General features: G+C 47.9%; 1 protein-coding gene across 1 annotated transcript in view; it reads right to left on the reverse strand.

Moving 5' to 3' along the window:
• DAPK2 (death associated protein kinase 2) overlaps positions 1 to 21,726 on the reverse strand; it is a 132,146-nt gene that overhangs the window by 52,109 nt on the left and 58,311 nt on the right. The window contains exon 3 of the mRNA XM_018054331.1: positions 1,140 to 1,361. Within this exon, the coding sequence (XP_017909820.1) occupies positions 1,140 to 1,361 (222 nt within the window). The remainder of the gene's footprint in view (positions 1 to 1,139; positions 1,362 to 21,726) is intronic.

Consider the following 21,726-nt stretch of genomic DNA (forward strand, 5'->3'; position numbering starts at 1 on the left):
GGTATTACCCATCCAAATTCCACCAGACTTGGAATGAAGGCTTCCCCAGCAGGCCCAGCCCAAGGCCATCCCACCTCACACACACAAGCAGTGTGGCCCCAGCCCTGGTCCCGCTACTTCGGCTGTAGGATCTAATAAGTGACCTGCACTCAGTGTTCTTGTCTGTAACATGGAGATAATAAGTCTCCGTGTGATAGGATTGTTATGAGGATTAAATGAGATAATAGACATTCTTGGCAAAGTGAATACAAAGTCCTCTCAGGGTAAGTAGAACACTTCCCTCAATACAGCTTCTTAGGAAGTTGAGCAAGATGACTTGCATAAAGGACCTGGGCTTACAGCTGCTGCTGCTGCTAAGTCACTTCAGTCGTGTCCGACTCCATGTGACCCCATAGACGGCAGCCCACCAGGCTCCCCTGTCCCTGGGATTCTCCAGGCAAGAACACTGGAGTGGATTGCCATTTCCTTCTCCAGCGCATGAAAGTGAAAAGTCAAGTCGCTCAGTCGTGTCCGACTCTTAGCCACTCCATGGACTGCAGCCTACTAGGCTCCTCCATCCATGGGAGCTCTCTAAATAATTGTTACTACAATAACCATTATTCTTGCCTGGACAATCCCAGGGACAGAGGAGCCTGGCAGGCTATATACAGTTCATGGGGTTGCACAGAGTGGGACACAACTGAGTGACTAAGTACGTATGCACAATAATAATAAAGGCGTCAGACACAGTACAATGGCAGGGGCTTTCCTGGGGAGGGGCTGGGGAAGGGCTTCACAGAGCTGGGAGGGTGCTTGTTCTTCTCTGAAAAACAGACTCTCTTTAATGGCCCTCCTGCTCCCCTCGTCCACCCTCTAACATGCTCACCAGCCAGGAAAGGACCCCAGCACTTGCCACTTCTTCCCTTTGATCTCCAGGGTCCAATGAAAGCCAGACCTAGACCCTGGCCCTCAGTCTCTGCTGCCTGGGTTCCGGAGGAGCCGGTAACTGAGGGTAACCGTCCCCTGCTGACTTCATCTCCTCCGGGTGGAGCTTCTGGCCGGCAGGTTGCTGCTCCCTCTGGGGCCTGTGGCTGGACCGCACCCCCTCTGTCCCCCCAGCCCCAAGCCTGCTACCCACCGGGTCCCAGGCTCCCACTCACAGCTCGAGGATGAGCACCACGTCTGTGCGGTTCTCGAAGACGTCGTGCAGCGTGATGACGTTGGGGTGCAGGACCTTCCGCAGGATGCTCACCTCCCGCTCAATCTCCACCCGACACACGCCCCGCCGGCTGGCCGGGCTCTGCCGCTTCTTGATGAACTTGGCTGCGTACTCCAGCCCCGTGCTCTTCTCTCGGCACTTCTTCACAATAGCGAACTGGCCGCTGCAGCGACACAGACACACACAATGAGGTCATCACTGCGGTCATGGGAGAAGTGACCTGACCCTCCAGCTACAGCAACTCCTTCCAGGGGAGGACAAGTCATGTCATCAGCCAGGATCCCCACCTGGCCATCATCCAGAGACGGAGACAGAGAAAGTTCTAGGCTCCCTTTCTGCTCCTATGAATCCTTTACCTTGTACTAGGAAGGAATGGTAGTGTTGTCGTTCCCAGTGTACAGATGGGAACATGAGGCCCTGAAAGGCTACTGGTTTGATCCAGATGACACAACTTCAGCTAGAACCTCTGTCTTGTATTCACAAGATGAAATCACAAGGTCCAGAGGTTTATACTACTTAATGGAAAGATTTTAAAGGAAAAGCAGGACTTCCCTGATGGTCCAGTGGTTAAGACTCTGAACGTCCTCTACAGGGGGTTCAGATTTGATCCCTGGTCAAGGAACTAAGATCCTACAAGCCACAAGGTATGGAATGAATGAACAGTAAAAACGGCAGCACAGTCAAACTGCTAATAGTAGCAATCATCTGTTTGGGCCTCCCTCGTCTGGAAGCAAGTACACACTCATCTGTTTAGAATTGTAAGGAGACAGCACCTCTCTAGTCTCACGTTTGCACCTCGGTTTCCAACCCTTCCCAACAAATAAAACCTCAGTTTCCTAACTCGAGCCAGGTAGTGGCTCGGACAATAAGAGGACAGAGCAAGCACCAGGCTAAAGCACTCAAAGACAAGGCCAGAGGCTATGCCAGCGGGGCTGGGGGCATCCCGATGGAAGTGGGGATGGGGTGGAGGCACCCTAACTTTGTTAGTAACCACGGTGGGTGTTTGTCATGGTTAGAAGACAGATAGTCCATGGAATTTTCCAGGCCAGAATACTGGAGTAGGCAGCCATTCTCTTCTCCAGGGGATCTTATCAACCCAGGGATCAAATCCAGGTTTCCTGCATTGCAGGCAGATTCTTTACCAGCTGAGCCACCAGGCAAGCCCAAGAATACTGGAGTGGGTAGCCTATCCCTTCTCCAGTGGATCTTCCCAACCTGGGAATCGAACCAGGGTCTCCTGCATTGCAGGTGGATTCTTTACCAGCTGAGCCACCAGGGAAGCCCAGATAGCACCAGAGAATTGTAAAACATTAGGAAACTAAGGCACAGGAGACATCAAGTGACTCACCCAAGGTCATCACAGAGTTAATGGCAAAGCCAGGCCAAAGAGCCGAGGACCCTGCCCACTGTTCACAAAGCTGCCAAGACAGGTGAAGGAGTTAAGACTATGCTTAGTGCTCTTCAGGGCTGAGCCTGAATCCTTCACTTCAGGGACCTAGACAGCATCCATGAAATGGTGCAAACTTGGAAAACTCAGCAGTGGCCACAGGACTGGAGAAGGTCAGTTTTCATTCTGACCTCAAAGAAAGGAAACACCAAAGAATGTTCAAACTACTGTACAATTGTGCTCATTTCACATGCTAGCAAGGTAATGCTCAAAATCCTTCAAGCTAGGCTTTAGCAGCATGTGAACCAAGAACTTCCAGATGCACAAGGTGGATTTAGAAAAGGCAGAGGAACCAGAGATTAAATTGTCAATATCTGTTGGATCATAGAAAAAACAAGAGAACTCCAGAAAAACATCTACTTCTGCTTCACTGACTATGCCTAAGCCTTTGACTATGTGGATCACAACAAAATGAAAAATTCTTAAAGAGACGGGAATATTAGACCACCTTACCTGCCTCCTGAGAAACCTGTATGCAGAAACCTGCCAAAGTGGCAGGTAGCCCCAGGCCAGCCTTTCTGAGTGCTCTAAAGGCAGCCCCCTCCACACACACACCCAGGGAAGGGCAGCGGCCTTCACCATCACTGGGGGTGAGGTTAAGGCAATCACTGGGGACCACTCTCAGTCTTTGGAGACTACCCAATGGCCACCCTCCTGGGGATCCTCCCATTTCCCTTCCACCAATGTCCCAGGTTTGCCTGACACTCACAATACCTACTGCTTGAGACAAAAATTTAAGGTTCATAAAAAATTTAAGGTTCAGCTTAATGGCTTAACAAGGGGCTCCCAGACTCCACCCTTTGGATGTACTCTTCTTAGTAGTGCTGGGGTAAAAGTTACACTCAAGGAAGTGCTCTGGATACAGTAAGTCCCCTACATAAGAAAGAGTTCCATTTCAAAAGCGTGTTTGTAAACGCATTTTGTCTGTAAGTCTAACAAAGTTAGCCTAGGTACCTGACTAACACAATCAGCTATATAGTACTGTACTGTAATAGGTTTATAATACTTTTCACACAAATAATACATTAAAAAAACATAGCAAAGGAATCATTTTTAGTCTTACAGTATAGTACCTAGAAAAGTACAGTAGTGCAGTACAACAGCTGGTATACAGGGGCTGGCATCGCGTGAACAGGCAAGAAGAGTTACTGACTAGAGGAGAGAGAGGAGGTGGGAGAGGGCAGAGCTGAAGGGTCATCAGCAACAGGAGATGGAGCGCAAGCTGCAATTTCACTCACACCTGACACTGATGCGACGTACGTTTGTATCTTCGAAAGTTTGCAACTTGAAGGTTCATATGTAGGGGACTTACTATGTTTGCCTCAGCCTCAGAAACTAGTAGTACATCTGAATCACTCCATTACTAGAATAATCCTCAGTGAGACAGCTTCAGAATAAACTCAAGTGATCAAAAAAACAGACCCTCAAGTAGAGCAAGTAAGGAATAAGAGATGCCAACCCTTAAACAGCTTTTTTTTTTTTCTTAAACAGCTTTCTATGGCAACCATCGTAGAGATGTCACCAAACACCTGTTCACACATCCCTCCATCCCCTCTTCTGCCTTTACCCAGCGCTATCTGAGTGTGTACTCTATGCCAGGCTCTGCCTGCACAGCAAGGGGCAGGGACCAAAGACGCAGACATCAGGTACAGATGGAGCTCTGGGGAGGGAGAGGGCTCCAGTGGCTGGCCTGGAAAGGCTTTGTGGAGCCAGGTATATAGCACACTGTCTGCTAACTCTAAAATTTCAGCTATTTATGCCCCAAATACTGGTTCTGGGATGTCTACACACAAGGGGCTGATGCAAGTGGGGTTAAATCAGGCCTTTCAAAATCAGAGGGAACACATTCAGCAAGATCTCTGGTCCCTGGGAGCAGCTCTGGGCCATGGAACATCAGGCCCCTTAGCAGGTGCCTGCAAACACTGGACAAAGCCTTGAGTCCCAGGCAGCTATGCATCTCCGAGTCAGGACGGCCACGCTCCTCTCCTCCCTGACACCTCAAGGAGTCTGGCATCAGTAGCCCTGAGGGATGGGAAAGCCAAAGTGTAAGGATTTAAAACTATTTGTTTAAGCTTATGGAGCAGAGAGGTGGAGGCAGAGGAATTTTATAAAGCAGAGCTAAATATTTCAGATCACCTTGACAAAAAAGCATTCCCTTCTCCTTAGAGGGAAACAGAGGCATTTTTCTGTATCACATGCCTGAAAAATTCCTCTAACTCTCAAAAAGCAAATGAGTGTTTGCTTTTGAATGTTCTCTCTGTGAGAGCAGCTGAGGCAACTAGAGGTGACTGGGGTCAGGCCTAACATGAGCAGGCATCCTCCTCCCGCCAAAAGGAGGTATTTTGAGAGTGGATGACTAACACAGAGCCAAATGCCAGCCAATGCCACTCATCTTCCCTCTCTTTGCGAGACAAGGGTCCTCCGCTCAACTTGCCTTGCTGCTGCTGCTGCTGAGTCGCTTCAGTCGTGTCCGACTCTGTGCGACCCCATAGATGGCAGCCCACCAGGCTCCCCCGTCCCTGGGATTCTCCAGGCAAGAACACTGCAGTGGGCTGCCATTTCCTTCTCCAATGCATGAAAGGGAAAAGGGAAAGTGAAGCTGCTCAGTCGTGCCGACTAGCGACCCCAAGGACTGCAGCCTACCAGGCTCCTCCATCCATGGGAGTTTCCAGGCAAGAGTACTGGAGTGGGGTGCCATTGCCTTGGGGAGCCTCAAAGGGAGCCAAGGCCACTCGCTGGTTTCCTCTCTCCTTGAACAAGTACTGGAATGTGTGGAGTATATGCTCCACTAGGCCAGCCCTGGGCACAAGGAGCAGGCTTCCAGGTCAGACAGGCTTGGTCTCAGGAGACTTACACTGTCACCTGGGGCCAGTGGTCACCCTCTCTGTGCATCAGTTTCCTCATCTGTAAAATGGGAACTGTAATTGCCTGCCAAGAAACTGTGAGGAGTGGGAATATGTCAGGGGGTACTTCCCTGACAGTCCAATGGCTAAGACTCAACGCTCCCAATGCAGGAGGCCCAGGTTCGATCCTTGGTCAGGGAACTAGATCCCACAGGCCACAACTAAAAGATCCCACACGCTGCCACTAAGACCCAGCATGGTCAAGTAAATAAATAAATACTTTTTTAATTAAAAAAAAAATACATCACGTTGGCCTGCAGGCAAATCTAATAAACAGTGACTAGTATTACTGTTGGAGAAGGCAATGGCAACCTACTCCAGTACTCTTGCCTGGAAAATCCCATGGACGGAGGAGCCTGGTGGGCTGCATTCCATGGGGTCGGGAAGAGTCGAACACGACTGAGTGACTTCACTTTCACTTTTCACTTTCATGCACTGGAGAAGGCAATGGCAACCCACTCCAGTGTTCTTGCCTAGAAAATCCCAGGGACAGGGGAGCCTAGTGGGCTGCCGTCTATGGGGTCTCACAGAGTCAAATACGACTAAAGTGACTTAGCAGCAGCAGCAGCAGTATTGCTGTTATTAGTTTGTTGCTCATGTGAAGGCAGAAGTAAGTCACTGATTCACATGGACTGCAATGTGTGGCCAGGGCATCAGTGCAATTTTAACACACATCCCCACCCCACCCTACTCTCTGATGATTCCAGTGCACTCTCTATTTTGGGTTTATCTTCATTTTAAGCAATTCACCAACTCTATTCATCCTTAGAGCAGTGGTTCTCAACCCTGGTGGCACACCAGAATCACTGGGGAAATCTTAAAGTTACTGCTGCCTGGATCCACCTCCAAAGCTTCTGATTTACTCAGACTGGGAATCAAGATATTTTTTTTAAACTTTCTGGGACTTTCCTGGTGGTGCAGTGGATAAGAATCCACCTTCCAATCCAGGGGACACAGGTTTGATTCCTGGTCCAGGAAGATTCCACATGCAGCAGAACAATGAAGCCCGTGCGGCACAATTACTTAGCTTGTACTCTAGAGCCTTCAAGTTGTAACCACTGAAACCCACGCACCTAGAGTCTGTGCTCCACAGCAAGAGACACCACCTCAGTAAAAAGCCAAAGCACTGCAATGAAGGGCAGCCCTCTACTCGCCACAACTAGGGAAAGCCTGCACAAAGCAACAAAGACCCAGTGCAGCCAAACATAAATAAATCAGCTTTCTGGGTGACCCCGATGTGTAGCCAGGGCTGAGAACCACCGAGCTACAACAGTCCTCTGACTATCTCCATTTTCCCAGATGAAAAAAAGTACACCACTGTAACTCATGTTATTCCTTGTCCTTCTCAGTATTGATATATTACCCTCTCCCTTAGATCTTTGATCTGACCATGAGAAGGAGGGAGAGAGGAGAGAAAAGGGAGATGGGAGTGTTGTCTGTTTCACCAGGACAGGTTTTGCTTGATTTGCAAATCAAGACAGAAGAGGACCCTGGGCTCTGGGGAGTAACAGGAACGGAAGTTTGCTGTGGGACATCCCCTGGTCCCTGTACCCACAGTAGAGACAGAAAAGCCAGACCTGAGATGGCTCTGTCACACCCATCAGAAGGCACTGGCAGACCCATAGGCAAATGGAAGCAGTGATGGTTATGGGCCTTTTTCTGCCCATCAGGAAGGCTCTGAAGCCAGAAATTCAGCCCCAAGGGTGCAGGAGTTGCTCAGCTATGCTATAGGACCAGGGGTAGACAGGGAGAGCCCCTCTAGGTTAAGACAGAGCAGAGGGGAGCCAGCCAATCATAAGGGAAGTGACTGTCAACACAGATTTAAAAATCCTGGGAATACTGAAACACGATGCGCATACGCAGAGCCTATCCCTCCAACAGTCGGTTCCTAACTCTAACGCAGCAAAGGGAGGGTAGTCACGAGGCCCAATTTCTGACCCTGACCTGCCCCCAAAGCTTTGTGGGCTTGGACAAGGAGCTGCCTTTTCAGTCCATTTTCCTTCACCTGCCAGAAAGCTTCTGAGGGGAATTCCCTGACAGTCCAGTGGTTAGGACTTGGTGTCACTGCCATGGCCTGGATTCAACCCCCAGGTTCCCATAAGCGTGTGGCACAGCCAAAAGAAAGAAGGTTCCCGAGAGTCCACGACAACTCTGAGCAGTGTTTTCCCTTCACTCTCCAAATTCCATCTCTGGGCTGATGTCTGGAGTCTTGGCTTCTGGCCAGATCCCAGCTGCTAACTGGTCATGAGCCTGGGTAGTCTGTTCACCTCCCTGGGCCTCAAGGTCCTCCCTTGTCAAATGAGAATGAGAAAACCCAGCCTGACCACCTCACAGGGGAAATCAGAGATAACTCTCCAGAAAGGACTAAGCCATCCGACTAGTAGAAAGGCAGGAGGCAGGACTGGGTGGAACTCTGTGCCTGAGGCTGGCTTGCAAAAGTCACGCAGCAGGATTTCACGAAGGACAGTAAATCTGCAAGACACAGGACCTAGTTTCCCTGCTCCTGCCAGCAGCTCTCCTGCAATTATATCAGGAACACGCCCCTCTTCCCAACAGAGGACCCAGCTCCTCACTTCAGGGACACTTCAGTGTCCCTGGAGGACAGAGCAGGCTGTGTGAAGATTAGTGTCACAGACAGGACTTGGCAGGGCCCAGGGAAGTGGGGCCACCCCATCAGGGTCTCCTGTTGTCTGTCCAGGAATCAGATGATGAGGAGGAACTGCTTCTCAGAACTCAAAAATGGTTTGGGACCTTCCTGGTGGTACAGTGGTTAAGAATCTGCCTTCCAGGGGCTTCGCTGGTGGCTCGGTGTTTACGAATCCACCTGCCAGTGCAGGAGACACGAGTTTGATCCCTGATCCAGGAAGATCCTACATGCCACAGAGCAACTAAGCCTGTGAGCCACAATGATTGAGCTTGTGCTCTTGAGCTCAAAAACTGCAACCGCTGAGCTCACGTACTGCAACTACTGAAGCCTGTTTGCCCAAGATAAGCCACCACAATAAGAAGCCTGTGCATTACAACTAGAGAGTAGCCCACACAACAGCGAAGACCCAGAACAGCCAAAAATAAATATAAATAAATTAATTAAATTATTTTCAAAAAAATTCAGGGACGTAGGTTCAATCCCTGGTTGGGGAACTAAGATCCCAAATGCCATGGGGCAGCTAAGCCTGTGCCAGAACTAGGGAACCCCATGTACCTCGAGGAAGACCCAGTATAGCCAAAATAAAATAAATAAACAATATTTTTCAAAACCAGCTCCTAAGTTTCAGGGAAGAGCCCGGCTCAACTGTCCCTGAATTCTTTACCACCAAAGAAGAGTAATCTGGGTGTGAGCCAAATCTCACACCTGGGATAGATTTTTTATAGCAATGTGGACATCACAACATTTACATCCAGCTTTTCTCTCTTCAAGCTAATTTTACTTTTATCCTCTCTTAAATATTGCTAGCATCATTCTTAGCTCCATTTTACAGATCAGAAAACAGAGGCTTAGGAAGGTTAAGTGACTTGCGAGTTAGACCAGGTAGCAGGCCCTGATAGAGGGATGAGGACATGAAGTCATGTCAACCAACTCCAGCTTCAGTGAGACTCTCGAGGTAACTAGCCAGCAGTGATGTACCAAGCAGTAAGGAAGGGGCCCACCCCAGAACAGAGGAGAATTTTATCATTGATATTACTAACAATTGCCAATGCATGGTGATAATAAAAAGTAGACTGATTTGAGGAGACTTCCTGGGTGGTCCAGTGGTTAAGAATCCACCTTGCAATGAAGGGGAATTAGGTTTGATCCCTGCTCAGGGAATTAAGATCCCACATGCTATCGGGCTCTCATGGAGCCCCATGGAACCCTCTATGCACTGCAATGAAAGATTCTGTGTGACTCAACAAAGATACCATGTACCTCAACTAAGACTCGATACAGTCAAGTAAATAAACAGTTGTGGTTTTTTTTTTTTTTAAGTAGACTGGGGACTTTCCTGGTGGTCCAGTGGTTCAGAATCCACCTGCCAATGCAGGGGACACTAGTTTGATCCCTGGTCCAGGAAGATCCCACATGCCGTGGAGCCTTTGCACCATAACTACTGAGTTCATGAGCTGTAACTACTGAAGCCCAACTCTAGAGCCATGCTCTGCAACAAGAGAAGCCACTGCAGTAAGAAGCCCATTCACCACAACCAGAGAGTAGCCCCTGCTTGCCACAACTAAATAAAGCCCTCGTGCTGCAACGAAGCCAAAAATAAATCAACTACTTTTGAAAAGAAAATCATTTAAAAAAAAAAAAGTAGAATAAGTTTTATTCGATTTTTATCACTGGTTTTGAATTCTCAAAAGACAGTGCACCTCTCATGGCCAGAATTGAGACAGACCACTCCCACGGTCCACCCACTCCCACCAGATTGGCTATGGCCAACCAAAAATAAATCAATTACTTATGAAAAGAAAATCATTTTTTTAAAAAAAGTAGAATAAGTTTTATTCGATCTTTATCATTGGTTTTGAATTCCTAAAAGACAATGTACCTCTCATGGCCAGAATTGAGACAGACTACTCCTACGGTCCACCCACTCCCACCAGGTTGGCTATGGCCAACTAGACTTGTTCTTACAACTTCCCAGGGCTGACTGCCAAAGGCGTTTTTAAGGTTTATGGGTAGAGTGGGTCTAACTCATTCTCTCTCTCAGTCAGCTCTAAAGTGTCCATGAATCTAGTAACTCGCCCCAAAGTCCCCAGTTGATCAAAGTGGAGGTGAGGCAGAGCTGCGCAGAATACAGACCAGGGAGGAGATGTCATGGGAGGTGAGAGGTATCTAGTGGGAAGTGCTCCAGGTCAGAGGGGTGTGGGGCCCAGGTTCCTCCTCCCGCTTCCCCCAAGCAGTCACTGATGCAGTTCCTCTTCCCACACTGGAGAACAATGGGCCACGACTACTCTGGAATTACCCTGCAGGTGTGCAGTGCCACAGGGCCGGACAGTGCTTAGAAGTTTCCAGTCAAGGCCACCCCAGGTGCAGCCCAGGAAGTGGGGGAATGGAACCTTCAGCCAGCATGTGTCAAAGGCGTGAGCAGGAGGAGCTCAAATCCACAGTCCACAGGAACCAGATCAGCCCAATCCCAGAGGACCCCCCCCCACCCCCGATCCCAGGGCAAGAGCCTGTCTGGGGATGGTGTCACCAGCCACCTCCCCACTCCTCTGCCTGGCCAAACTTGACTGACCTGGCCTCTTAGCCTGCCCCCCACCCTCACCTTACACACACACACACACACACACACACACACCGCACACAAACACACCATCCTTTTCAACACATCCCATCTCCAGTCAGCCACTCCCATGAACAAAGATATTCCTCCCATCACCATAGCAAAAAATCTGTTTTTGGTCTCCTAGACTTAACTCCAGGATTTACAGTCAATAGACCGAGGTTCTATTTCTAGCTCTATTACTTTTAGTAAATCATGTGACTCTGACCCTCAGTTTCCTTGTGTGCAACACAGATATAAGAATATTCCAATCTCACCTTTCATCTGCAGTCTCTGCCCAGGCTGCAGTGTCCCTGCCAAGGCCTGAACATGTGCATGGGGGCCAGCTGTGAATTCAGGGCAAATGTAGCTCCAGGATGGGGTCTTGGCCAAGGGCATCCTTGGCCCTCCTGAAGAGAGGAAACTAGCAGCAGGTGGACAGTCTGTTTTGGAGTTATCCGACGCCTTTACCTGAGTGAGAAACCCTCCCCCACTGGGACCATGGAGGTCAGACAGCCCTCTGTGACACCAAGATAAGTAATAGTTGAAATAAATATTATCAAATGCAAAGTGAACTTTTGCATTAAGATTTTGGATGATACATCAAATTTTAATTGAGAAAACAGAACTCCAGAGGAATGAATTCTGCAGGCCCCAAAGAGACATGAGAAGGTGGCTTGGTGCCTAGGAATTCACACAAAGGAAAACTATCTGGATCCCACTGAGGATACTACATTTAGTCATCATTGTCTCCTTAGGCTTCTCTTGGCTGTGACAGCTTCCTTGACTTTCCTTGTTTTTGATGCCTTCACATTTTGAGTAAGGCATTTTGTAGGAAGTTTCTCAGTTTGATTGAGTTTTCTCATAATTAGGATTTGGGGATTTAAAATCTTAACGGATTTTGAAAGGAAGACCATAGAGGTAAAGGACTATTCTCATGTCATATTAAGATACACACTATCAATATGATTTATTACTGTTGATGTTAACCTTGATCACCTGGCTGAGGTCTTATTTGCAGGTTTTTTCCACTGTAAAGTTACCCTGCTCCCTGACACTCCACTCTTTGGAATGAAGTCACTGTGTGCTGCCCACACTTAAGAAGAGGCAGTTGTAGTGTTCTTTCTTTTATAATACATATACATACATATATATACATATTATTGAACTATAGTTGATTACAATGTTGCGTTAGTTTCTGCTATACAGCAGAGTGAATCAGTTATATACATGCATGTATCTACTCTTTCTGAATCTGCCTGCAATGCAGGAGACCTGGGTTTGATTCCTGGGTCAGGAAGATCCCCTAGAGAAGGAAATGGCAACCCACCCCAGTATTCTTGCCTGAAGAATCCCATGGACAGAGGAGCCTGGAAGGCTACAGTCGGGGGGGGGGGGCGCGGGGGGGTGGCGGTCACAAGAATCGGAGACGACTTAGCGACTAAACCACCACCACTCTTTTTAAGATTCTGTTCCCATTTAGGTCATGCAGACTGCTGAGTAGAGTTCCCTGTGCTATACAGTGGGTGATTGTTGGTTGTCTATTTTATATACAATAGTGTGGAGCTGTGGTATTTTTAAGGGTGAAAGATTTACATCAGTTAATTGAAATTCTATAGCAAGAAGTTAGTCTCCTCTCTCATTTAGCAAATGTATATTTATATGCCCGCCAAAAGAATATTCCAATCTCACCATGTTATAATGAGAAAGAAATGAGATAGCTATGTGAAAGCACTAAGGAAACTCTCTCTCTGTGAATGTGAATTATTCCTTCCTGCCAGTTGACACATCTGGATCATGGTCTCCATTTCCAGTCCCAGCCTTGAACCTGATTTAGCACCTGTGAACCCCATCCTCAGATCCCAGCTTGAAAAGATAGTGTGGGGGAAAACTGAGGCAGCTGAAAGGCAGGGTCCCCGAGTGGTGCCAGGATCCAGGAAGGCAGAAAACACTTCTGGACACAGTCATCTGAGGTCAGGGTAAACAAGGGATCAGATATTCAGGAAGCCAAAATAGGGTGAAGAAATATAAGGTTCCCAGAAGGGGGAACACATGGCAAGTCAAGATTCCAGGCCCAGGAGATGAGAATAAGGAGCAAAAGTTTACCAGATGCCAGGGGGGCAGCATGTCAGGAACTAGGTGTGCAAGCAAGGAATGAGAGAGCCGTGGGATCAGCAGCCCAGCCATGTGGCATGTGGAGCTGCAGCAGACAGAAATACCAGCACAAGGGCGGCAAACACAAGAGGCCCAGGGCTGTTCAAAGGGCCTTTGCTCCCAGCATGTGAGCCAAACCACTGTCTATGAGCCCACTTCCCATCCCTGACCATGTTGCCCATAACTTTCTAGTCTCATGATGATGGTTTTAAGATTTATTTGAGGTGTGGAACCCTCTCTCTAACAAACTGTGCAAAGAAGCTCACTATGTAAAACATAGAAAAAGCAGTGCTTCTTTTTGGAGAGCGATACTAAGAGTTGGACCATAAAGAAGGCTGAGCACTGAAGAATTGATGCCTTTGAATTGTGGTGGTGGAGAAGACTCTTGAGAGTCCCTTGGACTGCAAGAAGATCAAACCAGTCAATCCTAAAGGAAATCAACTCTGAATATTCATTGGGAGGACTGATGCTGAAGCTGAAGCTCCAATACTTTGGCCACCTGATACAAAGAATAGACTCACTGGAAAAGGCCCTTATGCTGGGAAAGATCAAAGGCCAAAGGAGAAGAAGGTGGCAGAGGATGAGATGGTTAGACAGCATCACCAACTCAATAGACATGAATCTGAACAAACTCTGGGAGACACTGAAGGACAGGAAAGCCTAGAGTGCTGCAGTGCATGAGGTTGCAAAGAGACACAACTTAGCGACTAAACAACAACAACTCACAGGCTACCTACTCAGAACCCACATGATGCCCAAAGGGGCTTTCTGGAACCCCATGGGTTTCAGGGAACATGATTTGAGAAGTCTACTCAAGAGCATGGAAGCATGCTCTTTGATGATCCCAAAGCAATTTCAAACTGTAAGGAAAAAGAGAGGGAAAAAAAAGGAGAAACAGAAAACACTGATGAGATAATTCTCAAAATTATTATCTATTCTTTTCAAGAGTTACACTGGGACTTTTCTGTGGTCAAGTGGTTAGCTCCCAATGCAGGGGACCCAGGTTTGATCCCTGGTCAGGGAATCAGAGCCCGCCTGCTGCAACTAAGTGCTCACTAAAGATGCTGCTGCCACAACTAAGACCCAGTGCAGCCAAAATAAACAAATAAGTAAATGTTTAAAAAAAAAGTTACTCTGACCAAACCAAACTCAGGATCAACAGTAAGGAACACACTTTGGGATTAAGTATCAGGAACCAGAAGTTTCCAGGGAGCTAAACCCTGACCTACAAATAGCCCCTATCCATCACGTCACAGGTGTCCGCCTGTGCTGGCTAGTGGCAGCTGCCTGCACAGCTTAGCTCATTCAGTTCCTTGTCCCTCAGACTAACTTCCTTCCTTTGACTCTTTATTTGGGGGCTGCGAGGCACACAGAAAAAATTCCTAAAGCACAAAAAGGAAGGAATTGTTGAGCAGAGCCAAGTCAGGCTGAGCTATGATTACATTTTGGAATCTATTTTTAAGTCTAAGCACGTTTTGATGGTGTTGTCAAATGAACAGGAGCCCACAGGCCCAAGGCCTGAAATTAATTAAGCTCAGTTTAACTTGGACTTGGCTTTTTGGAGGAAGGTTTTCACTGAAAATATAGCTCAGTGTCCTCTGGTATTTCCCTTAGTCTGGAGTCTAGATTCTCGACACAGACATGAGGTAGGCTACTATGGCTTGAAGTGTTAGCCATGGAAGGTACCACCCATCACCCACCATCCACCCACCTGCCCATCTAGTCACCTAACTACCCATCCACCCATCTACCTAACTGTCCATTCACCAATCCATCTATTTACTAATTTCCTCCTCCATCCCTCATGTATGGATCAGTGCCCCAAATGCTACAGACCAGACATACCCCCATAACTTGAAGGACTCATAGCCAACTGGAGAGATCAGACAAATGCTCATGGAAAAAGAAATATGGCACGGATGTCTAGAAATATCTGCCATAGGGTCAAGTGCATGGGCAACAGCAAGTCCTGCAGCAGTTCAGTAGAGGGAGAAGTATTGGCCAAGGGGAGTCAGGGGAAGTCTTAAGGAGCAGGTGGGATTTGAACCAGGTTGACAGTGTATGAACAGGCCACTCAAGATGGCTGTTCTCTTGCTCTGTGCACATCCCCTGCTCCACCAGTCCCTGCCTCACCTACGCCCTACTCACCTCACTGAATTTCTCTCTTAATCTTAGAGCCTAATCAGTGAATACCTACATAGTTGCCACTAGTCTCAGCTTGTGATTATTCTAATCTTTAAATCGGAACATCTCCACCGTGATAGCTGATAAAAGGAGCAGTGAGGGGCATGGGCCACTGCTGGTTTCCCTGGTAACTGATGAGCCAACCTGACATCAATTCCCTCTATAACTGGTAACCCTCCACCTCCCATTAGGAGTGAAGACTGCTGCCCTGTCCTGCTTGCTATCTGTTGTACATGTGGAGATGTTGCTCCAGGACCTCGTTTCAGCCATGTAAGATTCATCCCACCCGATCCATTAAGCCACTGATGTCTCTGTTGCTGACTCCAGGCTCTTTCTTTGGTCTTGAAGCTGGGCAAGTACAGGGTTTGCAGGCCTATAGGGTGCAGCCCAACAGACAGAGAAAGCTGAATTCAGACAGGCAAAAAGGAATCAGCTGGCTAGTGCCGGAGTGAAACACAAATGCTTTATTCTGGGAAGGCCCTGAGTGAACACATTACTTCCTCACTTCCTCCCCGTCAAGTGGCCACTTTCTCGAGGAAGTCTATCAGGAAGCTGAGCTTGGCCTTTCCTCTCCTCTTTGTGGGGGTGGTGGAAAAGGACAAGTGGCCAGCAGCCAACAATGTTCACTTGGATAGGGTTCCCCTCTCACCACCCAAGTTCCTGACAATCAGATGTACGTTTGATTAATGAAAAGAACTTCAGCAACACAGGTCAGCTCACTTGATCCCAGAAACACCAGCCAGTTGGCCTTCACAGCCTGAGCAAAGCCCAGGAGATTGGACCATCAGGGATGTGATCTCTGGCATGAGCTCATGCTGCAGAGCAAGAAAGGGACTAAAAGAGGAAGATGGGAAGATCCAGGCAGGTTGGGGTTCTGTTATTACCATGTAGGGGCAGGGTCGGCCCTCATATCTGCTATAATGGCTCCCTCCCAACTTGCCAGACCTCTCTAGTGCCAAGAGTTCTGTTCCCAGCCCCTCTCCTGTGAACTCTGCACATCACCATGGTCAACATGCCCCGAGGATCCTGCAGCTACTGAAACCATGTGTCTCAGAGCCTGTGTTCCGAAGCGAGAGAAGCCACTGCAAGTAGAAAGTAGACCCTGCTCGCTGCAGCTGGAGAAAACCCGCATGCAGCAGTGAAGAGCCTGCGCATCACAATAAAGACCCAGCACAGCCAAGATTTTTCTTTAAAAAAAAGAACAGATCTCAGGCTCTCAGCAAGATGCCCCAGTACCACCTTCATATCCAGCAAAATGCTGAACACATCACATGGCAGCGATACTTCCATGACAAATGACCAAGGCATTCACCTTAATCAGCAACCAGCCCGTCGGAGCCTGGGGAGTAAGAACTGTCCTACTCATCTGATGGGGTCTGCTGAGCACTGAGCATGAAGTAGGTATTCTGCCTACTTGCAGAAAAGAAAAGCTGAACTGAGGCAACAGGAAGTGAGTGAAGGACTTGTCACTCACAGCCAGCCCTCTGTGCAACCAGAGCACCTCACCGGCAGACTCACTAGGAAAAGAACACGTGCTTGATAGTTGTTTATTACAAAAGGAGCATGCTCATTATTTTTAAAAAGCACAAGGAGGAAGCTTCCTGAGATAACCATTGTTATCATTTCGGTATCTGCTCTCTCAGATTTTTTTTCAGCACATACTATAGTCTTTTTTGTTTGTTCATTTTTTTAATGGGACTGGGATGATGTCGTATGTACAATTTTGGAAACTGCTTTAAATTTTTTTTCTACTTAACAATAGATCATGAATATTACTCACATTACTGAAAATTGCGTTTCACTCCTGATTTTAAATAATATGCCACCTTACAAATAAAAAATGATTTTTAAAGCAAATTCTTAATTTTGGATATTTATAGTATCCTTTTCTTGGCACACCACATGGCATGTGGGATCTTAGTTCCCTAATCAGGGATAGAACCCATGCCCCCTGCATTGGAAGGCTACTTCCAATGTCTTAATCACTGGACCACTAGGGAAGTCCCTGGACATTTATATTACTTCTAATTTTTACTATAATTAAGACTGTTATAGATACTACTATATATAAATATTTGTGTACACCCCTGATTATCTTTTCTGAAGGTAAGTTCCAGGTAGAACCCTTGGTCAAAAGTTACTTACATTTTTAAGGTTTATGATACTTGACAAATTATCTCCCAGGAAGATTGTCTCAATAATACTCCTAACAGTCCTAAATAACCCCTTCAACTTGTTCACTGTGTTTTTCAGCTTTACCATTTTCCTATCTGAAAGATGATATCTGATTATATCTGATGAATTAAATTTATTATTAACTTATAGTTGACTACTAGTAAGAATGAACATCTTTTTCCTATGCATGTTGCTAATCTGAACTGCCTCATACATGCCTCCTTGCTTATTTTTCCACTGGGGTGTTTGCCTTTTTCTTATTGTTTATAAAAGCTCTTTACATATCTGTGACCTGAACCCTTTGTCATGTATGTTGCAAACATCTGCCCTGATTGTATTGTCCAAAAGGAACTTTAGGTCTTTTGTAGCATCAGACAGTGTTAACCAGTTTTTTCCTTACCTCTCCTCTGCCTGTTACTAAGCTGTGACTTAAGGGTACACTAAAGGGGAGTGCCATGTGCCCCTTCGGTCACACAGGCATTCAATTCAGGCAATACCTTCAAACTCACCACAGAGGCAACCCCTCATCCCCTACACATGGCCCTTTACTTAGAGTCACCCCACTCTTCCTCCTGGTGATGACCATTCTACTGGCTGATTTCAGGAAAAGATGGCATCAGAATGTGAACAGTTCCTGCTACAGAGTGGGCCTGGCATCCCCAGGATAGACTGCAGCTCCTGGGGTGACCAGCACAACAAATCCCCTTTAAGGATGCAAAGCATCTCCCCTGCCCCCCAGTTATCCATTATGTTGTTTAGTGTCCTTTGGAACAGGATGCAGCAGGCAGTGGCTTTCTTTCAGAAATTAGTACCATGAACATGTCTGTCTACCCTGAAAAACCTATAGCCTTCCTCATTTCAGATAATGAAAATGACATAATCTATCTTATTTCCCTTTTGTTGCCTTGGTGGTCAGTGATAATGGTCAATGATAATGACCTAGATCTTGGGTGTGTTTCCTTCCTCTTTCCTTTGCACCAGTGGTTCTCACACTTGAGGGTGGAACAGAATCAGGGAGAGCTTGGTAGAAATGAGATGTCCAAGCTTTGCCACAGAATTGATAAATCGTAATCTTCTGGAGGTCATGTGTCTTTTGACCGCCACCTTTATTTTCAAATTCTGCGTGCCTTGTGCTGTAGGTTGCCTCAAGTTCTTATCATACATGGGCAGGAGGAACTAACTATAAGTGGTCCTGTGTTGCCATTACTGTGGCATGGAGAAAGATAGGGAGCTGTCGAGCACGCCTGCAGAAGCAGAACTTGGCTATTTCACAGTTGGCTAAAGGGGGCCCCAAACTGTTAAAGGGGCTTGTCCCAGGCAGGACTACCCATACAGCCATTTACGCAGTCCATCCCAATGGCCAATTTGATCAGCTGCAGAGCAGAAGGCATTTCCCATAGGAAGAAAATGATGCCAACTCCCATGCCCCTTGGGGCCCATGCTCACAGGGGGCTTATTTCCTCATCCCTGCCCTCAAATGGATTTGACTTTAGATCCATATCATAACTCAGTTGGTAAAGAATCTGCCTGCAATGCAGGAGACCCCAGTTCGATTCCTGGGTCGGGAAGATCCGCTGGAGAAGGGATAGGCTACCCACTCCAGTATTCTTGGGCTTCCCTCGTGGCCCAGCTGGTAAAGAATCTGTCCGAAATGCAGGAGACCTGGGTTCAATCCCTGGGTTGCAAAGATCCCCTGGAGAAGGGAAAGGCTACCCACCCCAGTATTCTGGCCTGGAGAATTCCATGGACTCTATAGTCCATGGGGTTGCAAAGAGTTGGACATGACAGTGACTCTCGGTTCACTCACTATCCCTGGAGAATGGGACCAGGTAGAGAGAACAGGTCCAAGCCCTCTTAGAAGCAGATTTCTGTCCAAACTCTCCTCCACCCAGCCCCGTCTTCCCTGCAGAAGCCAAAGCCTCTGTTGGGCAAGCTTCTCCGAGTCACAGCTTGGGCCACCCTCCTCCCACCACTGTCATCACCAGCCCCAGTTAGCAGCACCAGGTGCCCTGGAGGCTGCCAATCCTTCCCGGTTCCTCTAAGCCCACTCTAAGTCATTACAGGATTTGGCAAATAATTTCAAGCATAATTGTCAAGACCTCATCAGGAAGGTATGTGTCACCTCTGACATGACCTGTTTTTCTACCCAGACTGCAACCTAGAACAGGTCCTGGCATCTAACCCGGCCACTTCCCTCTAGAAGCCCACCAGTCAGGCCTGCCTCACCAGCTGCTGCAGGGTGTCGTTCTCGTCGCCCACACGGCCCACGCTGGAGGGCTCTGAAGGCTGGGGGCTCAGATCTGGGAAGGACGCCAGGATAACCCTAAGCCAGCTCTGTTTCCAGCAGGCTCTGGAAACTTGGGTGAGTTTCTTAGCTTCTCTGTGCCTCTGTTCCCACATCAGCACATGGGGATGACAACCACCTCAGAGGCTATGATGCAGATTAAATGCCCTGCTACCTGCAAATGCCCAGAACGGTATCTGGCACATGGTAACACTGATAAATATGAGTTTAGTTATAGCTCGTCACGCTTCAGTTTCCTCACCTGTCAAATGAAAATAATACACTAACTTATAGAACGGTTGAGAAATTTTAATTAGAGAAATGTGAAAACAGCATAAACCTGGCATGTCCTTGGTGCTTGATAAACAGTTTCTGAAAGGTGAAGGAGCAATAAATCAGACAATAGGTATCAAGGTTCAGAACAGATGTTTTCACCCTGGCCACAGGCTGCCCCTTCCTGCTCCAGAGTATCCCAGAAATCACCTCCTTACTCAGAGACACAGACCCACAGAGCACCCAGGGCCCCCAGATGGGGCCTGGACTGGTGAGACAGGCACATTCCTGCTTCAATCTTGAGAGCAGACAGGTCCCGGCGCTCCCTCAGGGCAGAGTGTCTCAACACAGCACATCCCCGGTCAGCCAGGAGATGGACGGTGTCCCTCAGCCCTCCTGCCAGCCCGCTGTTCACCCTAGGACAGACATGCTTCGGAGTCTCCTACCAGAGGCTGGGTCTGGATGATGAGGCTCATGTATGCACAGAGACGGGTCTCCACATAGGCAGAGCTCTCTGCCTGGGTCCCTAGGTCTCTTCTAGGTGGGCCCACCCCCAGAATGGACCCAGGCGAAGTGCCAGGAAGCCCAGCCAGGAGCGCTGAGGTTGCCTTGACCATCACAACAGATGTCTCTGTGTGGATGATTCGTCGTCCACCACGGCTCTAACTGCCCTGGGTTATTCTGTCTACTCCCCTGAATTCCCACCGCCCCACACTTGCCCCCAGGGTTGAAAATGCCTGAAAAACAGGGATGGTTCTGTCTTTGGGCATCTAGAAGTGCTCAGTAAATATGAGCTGACTACTGGAGTCTTGCGTGCAGACACTGAGAACACAGAGATGAAGATGCACTTCCTCACTCATGTAAGAACCAGCAAGTATTTGCAGAAGGTACTCCCCCGCAAACCTCTTTTCTAAACTAAACATTTGGTGTGTCTTTTCTCTCTGGCTCTTTAAAGGCAGAGCTGTCCTGTGGAACTTCTCTTTACCCACAGGAAACCCAAGCCTTCAAACAGTACACAGTAAGCACTTTTGTTGTTGTTGTTTGGTCCCTAAGTTGTATCTGATTCTTTGCTAACTCATGGACTGCTTGCAGCATGCCAGGCTTCCCTGTCCTTCGCCATCTCCCGGAGTTTGCTTGCACTCACATCCACTGAGTCAGTGATGGCATCCAACCATCATATCCTCTGTCACCCCCTTCTTCTTCTGCCCTCAATCTTTCCCAACATCAGGGTCTTTTCAAATGAGTCAGTTCTTCACATCAGGTGGCCAAAGTATTGGTGCTTCAGCTTCAGCATCAATCCTTCCAATGAATAGTCAGGGTTGATTTCCTTTAGGATGGACTGGGTTGATCTCCTTGCTGTCCAAGGGACTCTCAAGAGTCTTCTCCAACACCACAGGTTGAAAGCATCAATTCTTTGGCACTCACCCTTCTTTATGATCCAACTCTCACATCCATACACAGACTAAACTCAGCTCAGGAGCACTGCCCATCCACTCTGCTGGAAACCTGCCCAATCACTCTTTGTTCTGTAAGAACTCTCCCCACAGATCCCTGAGGTAAGTAAAGCATGGAGCAATTTGGTCAAAATTTCCCTTCCTCCCCAGCAGATAAATCATCTGCCAGGCTGGGGCTGGGGGTCAGGTCAACCCACAGGCTGGGTGTCAGACTCAGGCCTTTCCAGGGCACAGCGGGGTCTGGGAGGGACAGTCCTGCCCCCATAGCTGCCAACAGCTGTTTCTCACAGAATCTCAGGGTCAAACAGGGGAGAGGAAGGACACTTTTCACAGTTGAGGAAATTCAGAGCTTGCCCAGGGATCACGAGGAAGCTTACAGCACAGCAGCCAGAGACCCCAGGTCTCCCAAAA

The sequence above is a fragment of the Capra hircus genome, chromosome 10 (assembly GCF_001704415.2).
Source record: "Capra hircus breed San Clemente chromosome 10, ASM170441v1, whole genome shotgun sequence".
In the NCBI taxonomy this organism is placed as follows: Eukaryota; Metazoa; Chordata; class Mammalia; order Artiodactyla; family Bovidae; genus Capra; species Capra hircus.